Below are 9835 nucleotides of genomic sequence, written 5' to 3'. Positions count from 1 at the left end.
GGGGGGGGGGGGGGGGGAGAAAGAGAGGCAGAAAGAGAGACTGTAACAAGGAGCAATAAATCCCTTCCCTCCCCTATAACCCATTCACAAGACCTCTAGAAAACATCTACATTCACAAAACAGCTGGCTAGCTGAGCTGAACACACTGCAATCTCATCCCCCTTCCTCCCCCCCTCCCACCGCGGCCCGCTCTCTGCAGATTATATACCAACACACCCTAAGCTATATAAATAATCACACACTAGCGGTATCTATTGCTCTGTTGAGATACCCTGTGTCTACAACTGCAGTTTCTGCTGCTTCGGTTCATCTGTCAGATTGGAGGAGGGGGGAGGAGGGAGGGGGAGGGGAAGAGAAGGGGAAGGAAAGCGCTGGAGGAGGGGAAGAGGAGGAGGAGGAGAAGGGGGAGGAGAAAGAGGCGGAGGAGGAGGAGGACAACTTACCCCGCTGAGCTTTCTTTGGGGAATACGGGCATCACGGTTTAGATCTGCATGTAAAATCCATACAAAGTGTCCGCCACTACAAGTCTGACCCTCCTCTCCACCCCGTTTGTTTGTTTGTTTTTTCTTTCCCTTTTCTCTGCTGTCAGAAAGACTGAAACAGAACTATCTCTGTTTCTGGCTCCACTGCCAGTGAAGGAGTTTTCATTCAGACTTTCCGAAGAGAGGTGGAGAAATCTAGAGACCCAGGAGAAGAGGCCCTTTGAGCCACAGATGGGCCATTAGTCCCTCTGCTTTTCTCAGCGTGGATAAGCCCTTTCTTCAAGGTAAGCTTAGAGATTAGCTCCTAAAGACCTCAGAATTCTTTCTATGAAATGCACACATTGCCATTCATTCCAGTCATCGTGTGTGTGTGTGTGTGTGTGTGTGTGTGTGTGTGTTTGAGAGCGCGCGCGTGTCTGTGCACGCGCACAAGCGCAAGCGCATGGGTAGAATAAAATGAAAACCGTTTAACTGAGATTTAAATGAATCAGCTCTTGCAGAAAACTATCCGTATCGGAAATTTCTAAATCAAAGGAGAACTTCAAAATAACTCTTTTGTAGCCAAATGTCAATGTAATTTCTAGCCTGTTGACCTTTAAATGAATTTTGGTGCTTGCCTAAGCCCCTTATAGCGCAGCCTAACCACCCAAGCTGAGAACGTACGGAGAGCCCGTGCTGAGGCCAGTCTGGCTGCCCAGCGGGCATCCTGTCAGTGTACGGCTAGTCTGCTATTGGCTCACAAGTCTGGGCTGTGCATCGTTCAGATTTCATCACATCACCTTGCCCTGGGTAGAAATGGCGCAAGCTGACACGGCATAACCCCCTACTTACATTGAGTCAGAGCAATGATTTAGAAATCTCTAGATCCATGCCTGGGTGTGTGTGCACATGTCTCTGTGTGGCATATGGAAATTTTGTCAAAAGTGAGAACCTGTGAACATGTCTAGTTAGCCAATAGACATCTGATAGGACCTAGGGCAGTGGTTTACACTCCCTTCCATTCGTGTAATTATAGTTACCACTCGCCTCTGAATGCTGCAAACCATGTTGGATGAACAGAAAACAGACCTTGAACTCTTAGACAGAAAATCTATTTTGAAACGCAAACCATTGTTGCTTTTCTGGGTACATTAAAACCTCCCTGTAACATAATGTGCTATCACATGAATTTGGATATACCAGGTGTTAAGTGATGTTCCCAACAAGTCAGCTATGTACATACATACAAAGAAGGCACAGGCTAGCTTTTTATCCACAAGGAAGTATTAATCTTGTTCCCTAAACCTCTAAATAAACATTTCGAAGACTTTATTGTAACACTGTATACATTTTGGCTTTTTTGTTCTGTTTTTAGGTCTCTCTAGCTGGGAAACAATCTAGTTAGTGATCTGAGTGACTTGGATTCAGAGTTGAGAAGTTGAGTTGTGAGGAAGTAAGGAACCTGAAGGAAAGGACACCAATTCTTCATGAAAGACTTTTGAGGCAGAGGAACGCAACCAACAAACCCAGCATAAAAATTTAGAGCATAAGGACAAGAAGGGGATTTAAAAACCTTCCTTTCATACCCCCCTCATTTTGCAAATGAAGAAATGGGCCTGGAACAGAAGTCACTTGCCCACAGTCACACAGAACTTAAGTTTCCTGTCTCTTATAAAAGGATTTGGGGTTTAAAGAAAGATTCCTACTTCTTAAATGAACAACTAGCATTTTCTTCAGGATTAGAAGTATGTGAATTCATTTGATATTACAATTTTTCTTTGTATTGCTCATTACTAAAACACCTATATCTTTAAAAATGCAGGCTCTTAAAACTGCAAGACTCTCTGGTTTGAAATAAACTGCTGTTGAGTCTTAATGAAACTATGAAGGTAATGAATAGGACTAGGGTAACAAAGTGACACGTTAAGAGTTAAATGTGGTGAGAACCTGGCAGCTCCAACAAGATGTATGTGGTAGGACGGAGGCCCAGTCAGTGGCTGAGAGGTTAGTAATGTAAACTATATACAACTTGGTATTTGTAAGGGGGGGAGTGCTTTGATAGAGATGCAAATGCTCTTGCACAGAGAGGGATTTTTAGAGAGCAGACTTTGGAACAGTAGAACTAAGAAAACACATAAAGCCACAGCAGAAATCCCCCCTATGTTTGCTTTCAGTTATTCTGAGAACGAGTGTATATAACAGCAGAGCACAGAAGAAAGCAACACACCCCAGAGCCGTTACACAGTAAGGTACAAAACAGCATTGAACCCATGGGACTAGGAGAAAACAGGAGCCAGGCTCTCCTTCTCTTCTCCCCTCTTCTTTGAAATCAAGATTGAGTCATACTGTATCGGAAAGGATTTATCATAAAAATCAGAACACTCTTAAGGTGTTAACATAGAAGGGCTTTAGATAGGAAAGTTTTCAACTTTAGTCTCAACATGGCAGATTTTAGGTTCCAGGGAGAAAATACATTTTTCTTTCATTAACAAACAGCATTTCTTGAATGGATTTACCTTTCTAGTCCCTAAGTTGGCGTAAGAAAAGAAATTTCTGTTTAGGTTGAACATAGCAAATTTCAGGGCTACAGAAAAACTGTTGAGAAAACTATGAGCACCTGGCCAGAGGGACTGAGATGGGAGTGGGTTTACAATGCATCATTCATTACTGCACAGGCACTACGTGACAGAAATCACTAGATCCCATCAATGTGCAGCCAAGACTTGTAATCACCTTGGCTCCTATTTAATAATATATGATATGTATATTCTCTCTCTCACTTAATAGAATATGGAATTCACCAGCAGCACAGTCGGTTTCTTAACTGGTGCTGCTCACAATGAATGGCCCTTTAATGAGTGGATTTCTGAATCATAAACATGCTTGCAGTAGTAGTTTTTCATCTAATCTATGTGCTGCAGCAGTCTCTTGTTTCTCAACTTTTTTTTCCCCTCTTACCTTCCCCTACAGTATCTATTTCAGTTCATCCTGTTAGCCAGATCGGAGTCAGCACATCCGGAATGGCAAACAATTTATTGTCGTTCAATCCTGTTTTATCCTACTCAACACCCTGATTTTACCCAGGTCCTACTGCCCACCGGATTGCAGATCTTCCACAGTCCATTCTAGTAAAGATTTTACAGGGCAGGAAGAAACCTTCTGAGTTCATCCTGTTAATCCCCTTGCCTGTAAGCAAAACAGTAGTATACTTCATCATCCCAGACAGACTGATGCCCAAAGCCTCCTTTAATCATCCAACCATCTCAACTCTTCAGTCTTGCAGCAGTCTAATCAATAACCAAATACACCTTCTCAACCTAAACACCATATACCCTTCTGCTGCCAAGACAGGATCCCCTCGCGCCTCTGAGTTATTTGTATTATGACCTAGATTCCTCCAAGCATAGCTTTCAACCTTCTGGGCAAGTCCCTGAGATATCTAGTGACATCCTTGGGGTCCCATATGATTATCTCCTGTAACATTAAGACCTAGTATGCCTTCCTTTGAGTCATTGATCTTTTGAATTTCCAGTATGTTTGAATCTAGTTTCCTTTGGGAAATCAGTGAGTCTAAAATGCATCTAGCATATGTACGTTATTGTTTTTACAGTGTAAATGACTTGAAGAGCCCCACACATTATTTATCTGATCAATGGGGAATAAATTCATTTCTTATAAAATTATCAAAAGATTCTTCCCAATCCAAAGCTCCTACATCCACATATCCTGCAAGCCAGCTGAACAATGTGTCCTTGTTTATTTGGGTGTTCAGATGAAAACTACCTGTTTCTTTCTAATGCTGGGACTATGAGTCTTAACAAAGATACAGCAAAGGTAGAGGTGTAAGGCTTCAGGGGATTGTGAGTCCAAGTAGATAAAAGAGACAAACATGTTGCTTTTGAATGCCCAAGTAAACAAGGGCATGTTGCCCAGTTTACCCTCAAGGGCTGAAGATGTAGAAGGTATGGACGAAGAGAATTATTTTGTCACATTGTTTAGTTATAAAATTACAGACCATAATAGGGAAGAGTCCCTCAAAATCACCTAGTCCATTCCTATAATTATATAGATACCGGAACTGAGGCCCAAACAAAGTAAGTGATTTGCCAAAGGTTACATGTTTGAGTCTTAGAATCTCCATAGTCTTTATCTGCATTCTCTTGTGCTGCATTAAATAACACTGAAACAAGTAGCTAAAAAGTGAAATTATAGTCAGACTGGTTCTTTGATGTGATGTGCCAGAAAAGTTATTTTTAACTAAATTAAATCTTCTTTTCAAAAAATGAACAGATGTAAATTCAACTAAATAAGTTTGCATGGGGATATAGCCTTGAAAGGCAATGAGTCTGATCATATTAGCCACTGAGTCCTTTATGAACTACGTCTTTTTTTTTTTTCTTGCTATTGAACTTTGGGCACATTTCTGTGTCATGTTTGCTTGCTTATGGAAATCTAATCAAGCACTATCCTCTTTCACTTGTTCCTTTCTATTACTCATTCAAGCTTTCCATCCCATACGGTAGTGTGAGTAATCGATCTATTTTGAGGAGGCCTGAAGTCTGATGATTTCAAATATATACTTTATTCATGCTAGTGTTTCCTAGGTCCTAATGCCCCCACGGTGACTCTTAGATTTTTGTTTAAGTTTCCTTATGCACACCTCTTTTGGCTGTTCAGTCTTCCAGGTGGTGCAATACAGTAATCTACTGTTGGAAAAATATTTTCCTCATGGTCACCGTTATCAGTACTAGGCTCAATCAAATGCTTCAGGGAATGACCACCGAGCTCTTCCTGATTGTGGTACAATGAAGACACAAGCATATATTTTCTAGATATTCAACTTATCTGAAATTTGGTATAAAAACTGCTGCTCTATAAGAAAGCCAGTTTATTGTATAAGGTAAAGATAGAGAAAAGCAGTCCAAGCAGATTCTGCCTCATAAATCCCATCAATATAGACTTGACTTAGGGTGGTAAAAAGTACAATTATAGGTGATATTTGAAATAATTCAGGGCTTATCTTCTGTGGTTCCCCCATCCCCAGGTTATTCCTATGTATACAAAAGTTTGATTCTGAAGCCATGCTGCTATTTAGAAAGAATTACCTCCTCAATAAGTTAAAGCAGCTTATAAAATGAGGAGAACAGCAAGATGATTAGTCTTGACTTTCTTACGCCCTTGGGAAGCCTTTTTTCCTATTATTCTAAGATAGCCTAATTTCTGCCATCTGTGTCTCTGCCATATCTCTGCTATTATTGCAACTTGCTTGCTTGCCTGTATTCATTGAATCAAGCTTGTCCTTTATCATCTTATTTATGCTTATAAATTTCACTGAAAGGAAAATTTTGATTGAGAATATATATATATACATATATATATACATATATATGTATATGTATATATGCAGCTTCTCATGGAAGAATCTGAGGCTTTCTCTTTTACATCAGTGTTGCTTTAGGAAGTGACCTTTTCACTTGAAATTAGGTTCCATTTTTATTAGAATTTTGATGCTGAAGGCCTAGATTTCTTGGTTAGCAAACCTCTTAATGAGCTAAATGCTCCTGTGATCCTAGTCATATGATGGACTACTACGGGAATCCATAATCAGATCTTTGCTCCCAATGTGCTTTATAGTCTGGATGAGATAACCAGACTTGCCTGTAAAGAAGTAGGTGAGGTCAATTACAGAATAAAGGAGTACCATGAAGACTAAAGTGACTTAAGGTAGTGGTGGTGATGGGGCCTGAGGTTTGTTGGTTCCCTGCAAAGTACTCATGCCTGTGTGTTCTCATTTATTGTTTCTATTCCCTCTCTCCTAGGATTTTCTGATGTGCCCTAAGATCCATGTAACTACAAGGGCTCTTTATCACCATAAGTGCCACCCTGACCCAAAACCACTCAGAACTCAAGAATCAAGGCAAAATGGATGCCACAGTGACAGATGATTTCCAGCAAATTCTGCCTATTGAACAGCTGCGCTCTACTCACGCTAGCAATGATTATGTGGACCGTCCTCCAGTCCCCTGTAAACAGGCCCTCTCTAGCCCTTCCCTTATCGTGCAAACCCACAAATCTGATTGGCCCCTGGCTACCATGCCTACTGCTCTCCCACGCAGTCTCAGCCAGTGCCATCAATTGCAGCCCTTGCCTCAGCATCTGAGCCAATCTAGCATTGCCAGCTCAATGTCCCATAGCACCACTGCCTCTGATCAAAGGCTCTTGGCCAGCATTACGCCCTCACCTTCAGGCCAGTCCATCATCCAAACCCAGCCTGGAACAGGAGCCCACCCAAAGGCTGATGGTGCTCTGAAGGGAGAAGCTGAGCAATCTGCAGTGCACCCCAGTGAGCACCTCTTCATCTGCGAGGAGTGTGGGCGCTGCAAATGTGTCCTCTGTACGGCAGCTCGCCCTCTCCCCTCCTTCTGGCTGTGCAACCAGCGTTGCCTTTGCTCTGCAGAGAGCCTCCTCGATTATGGCACTTGTCTCTGCTGTGTTAAGGGCCTCTTCTACCACTGTTCTACTGATGATGAAGACAACTGCGCTGATGAGCCCTGCTCCTGTGGGCCTGGCTCTTGCTTCATCCGCTGGGCAGCCATGAGCCTCATCTCCCTCTTCTTACCCTGCCTGTGCTGCTACCTGCCTACCCGTGGATGCCTCCATCTGTGCCAGCAGGGCTATGATAGTCTTAGGCGACCAGGCTGCCGCTGTAAAAGGCACACCAACACTGTGTGCAGAAAAATCTCTTCTGGTAGTGCGCCCTTCCCCAAGGCCCAGGAGAAGTCTGTATGACCTTCCCACAAAAGGGATCCAGTGCTTTCTCCTTCTAGGCCCCATCAATAAAGCATAGGCCTCATCTTTGAAGAAGGGGAGGAGGAGTAAAGTAGCCAAGCCAAAGTTAGGGCTCACCAGTTTTGTTCCTGCAGTGTCAGGGGAATGGTCAAGTACATCCTGGTGCAGGATGCCTTGCTCTTTCTCACGGTATCTATCCCACTCCTCTTCAGTCTTTTTACACCCATCATCTCAGCCCTTACGGCTGTCATGGCATATTCAGGTGATATATAAAGCATGAGATATGGACACTGAGGGCTGACAGAACCAGCAACATGGAGGGTTAGGAGCTCCCCGACGTAATACCTCTCGATGCAGGCTCTGAGTGTCACTCTGCTTTCCACAGTGCCTTTGGAAGCTTTCTTCTTAGATGGTTTTCACAGGTCCATGTGGAACAGTGTTCAGTATTCCAGGGAATCTGACCCCTTCTCCATTTACCACCTCTCTGGTCTTTAGTCTTTTTCTCATTTTCTCCTCTTCTTGCATTACTCTGTTCTGTTCTCATTCCCACTCCATTCTCACCCTCTCTACTTTTACTTTTCCTCTCTTTTCTTTCTCTCTCTCTGCTTTCTTCTCCTTCCCTCCCTTTCTCTCAGACTAATCCTTTCTCTGCCTGTGTTTCTGTCTTGTTTGATCTAATCTTTGTCTCCTTCTACCTGTCCCTCTTTCTCTCTCTAACACATCAAAAAGTGCTGTTTTTCCATAGGTGTTTCCTTTGACGCCAAACTTTGCTATGTTATACTAATTTTTATTAAGGGAAATTGATTACTGTAATGAACTTATCACTAGCAATAGTGTGTGTGCACTCATAACCACACTCGCTAGTTTATGAGCATATGAGGCAAACTTATCTTACATTTCCAGGTTTAATTAGTTGAAGTTTTACTCCCTTTCCCAATAATCAACTTACAGTACTGACAGATTCCACTAGCATGCTGAGTAAGATAGTAAATCCGGATGCTCATAACTTTGTATGTCTGACCCAAGTGCCAAAGGCAGACGTGCTTTATAGCTAAATGAACAAAGCAAAGGATATTACAGAGGTCTGTTCTCTCTTAGAAGCTAACTGCCCTGAGACTGCATGGCTCAGGCCTTAATAATGGACATAAAAAGTCATAAAACTTTAGTGCTGGAAGGATCTTAACTGTTAATCTAGTTCAATGCCCTTATTTTACAGATGGGAAAACTGAGGCCTGGAAATAGGAAGGGATCTGCCCAAGGCTACACACTGAGTTAATAGAGTTGGGCCTAGCATACAGGTCTTGTGACTCTTGATTCAGTATTCTCTATTAACAATGACAGAAAGCCATTCCCATTCAATTTTCAGGAATCATGCCAAGCTAATGTGGTGGTCTTTATGTGGGGTATAGTGGGTAGCTAACTTTCAGGTGTCCAGGCTGCCCCCAGTGGACATCACCTTTGGCTCTGTCACCTTGTAGAAGCTCAAGTATGCAAAAGAAAAGCTTGAGGAAGCCCTAATCAAGCTGTATCTTCACCATTGCACCTACCCTTTGCTACACACTGTGTTTGCTCCTGGCTTTGTCTGCAGTGGCAGTTGCCTGAGAACCTAAATTTCAGCAACAATGGAAAACTGAGATGAAAGATGTATAATGCAGAGAACTGACTTCTCTTTTACGAAATACCAAGAGCTTGTGCTGTGAATCCCCTTCAATGGGAAAAGGCTGCAGTGGTGATAGCAGGCTCCTAAGGACTGCTGCTGAAAGATGCAAGAATTAGATACAGTTTCCCTCTGTAAGTGAATCCAAAATTCACTAAAGAATTCAAAGATTGAGGGCACTTGCTTGAAATCAAGGTGCTCCAACTTAGTTTTAAGACTTCCAGACTCTAGCTTTATATATCATCATCTCTTTTGAAGTGTGCATGGATATGTATTACAGGGTGGAAAGGTGGGGAGAAATGTATAGTCATACACAGGGGGAAGAAGAAGGGAACATCCATGTCCCCTTGTCGGCTATATACTATAGGAATACGTGCCACTCAGTCTTTGTTGGTTCTGAATCTCCCTGAAGTGTACTGACATTTGGGCTGCACAGAGACCCTCACCTTCACTTTCACCTCCTCTTCTAGAATTGCTTTGCTCTATTTTTGTATATATAAATATGTTATGATGATTATTAATAATGTTAATGATATTGCTGCAAATGGTGCCATATACAAGGTTTGGCTTCTTGAAACATTTATAAACCCAAACCAGTACCTGTAACCTCTTATGTTGCTTTCAAGTCCTTCCATTTAAGTAACTTCCTTTTATCTTACAAGTCTGCCTGATTGACCTTTGAACTTATCCACCCCTAAAAGCTGTGCCTGGTTTTCTGGGTCAAGCTGGATGGTGATGAGTAGCAACACACACTTCTCTTCGCTTCTGCCTGAAATTTGCTTAAAGCTGAGATAAGTAAGGATTCTGACACTAGTGCATTTTTCCTGGAGCTAGTTATTCTATGGATGTTTGCTTATTAGTTTCAGGACCCAAAACAACACAAGTCCCTCCTCCTTGGTAGCTCCTTCATATCTCAATCCTGCAGTCC

General features: G+C 42.4%; 1 protein-coding gene across 1 annotated transcript; it reads left to right on the top strand.

Moving 5' to 3' along the window:
- Window positions 1–384: 384 nt before the first annotated feature.
- On the top strand, window positions 385–7510 carry SPRY3 (sprouty RTK signaling antagonist 3). The gene is made up of 2 exons (XM_007466976.1): window positions 385–766; window positions 6281–7510. The coding sequence occupies exon 2, from the start codon at window positions 6384–6386 to the stop codon at window positions 7248–7250; it is 867 nt and encodes a 288-aa protein (XP_007467038.1). The 5' UTR covers window positions 385–766; window positions 6281–6383; the 3' UTR covers window positions 7251–7510.
- The last annotated feature ends 2325 nt before the right edge of the window (window positions 7511–9835 follow it).

The sequence above is a fragment of the Lipotes vexillifer genome, unplaced genomic scaffold (genome assembly GCF_000442215.2).
Source record: "Lipotes vexillifer unplaced genomic scaffold, Lipotes_vexillifer_v1.1 scaffold1667, whole genome shotgun sequence".
NCBI lineage: Eukaryota > Metazoa > Chordata > Mammalia > Artiodactyla > Lipotidae > Lipotes > Lipotes vexillifer.
This window is presented reverse-complemented; position numbering and strand designations above follow the sequence as displayed.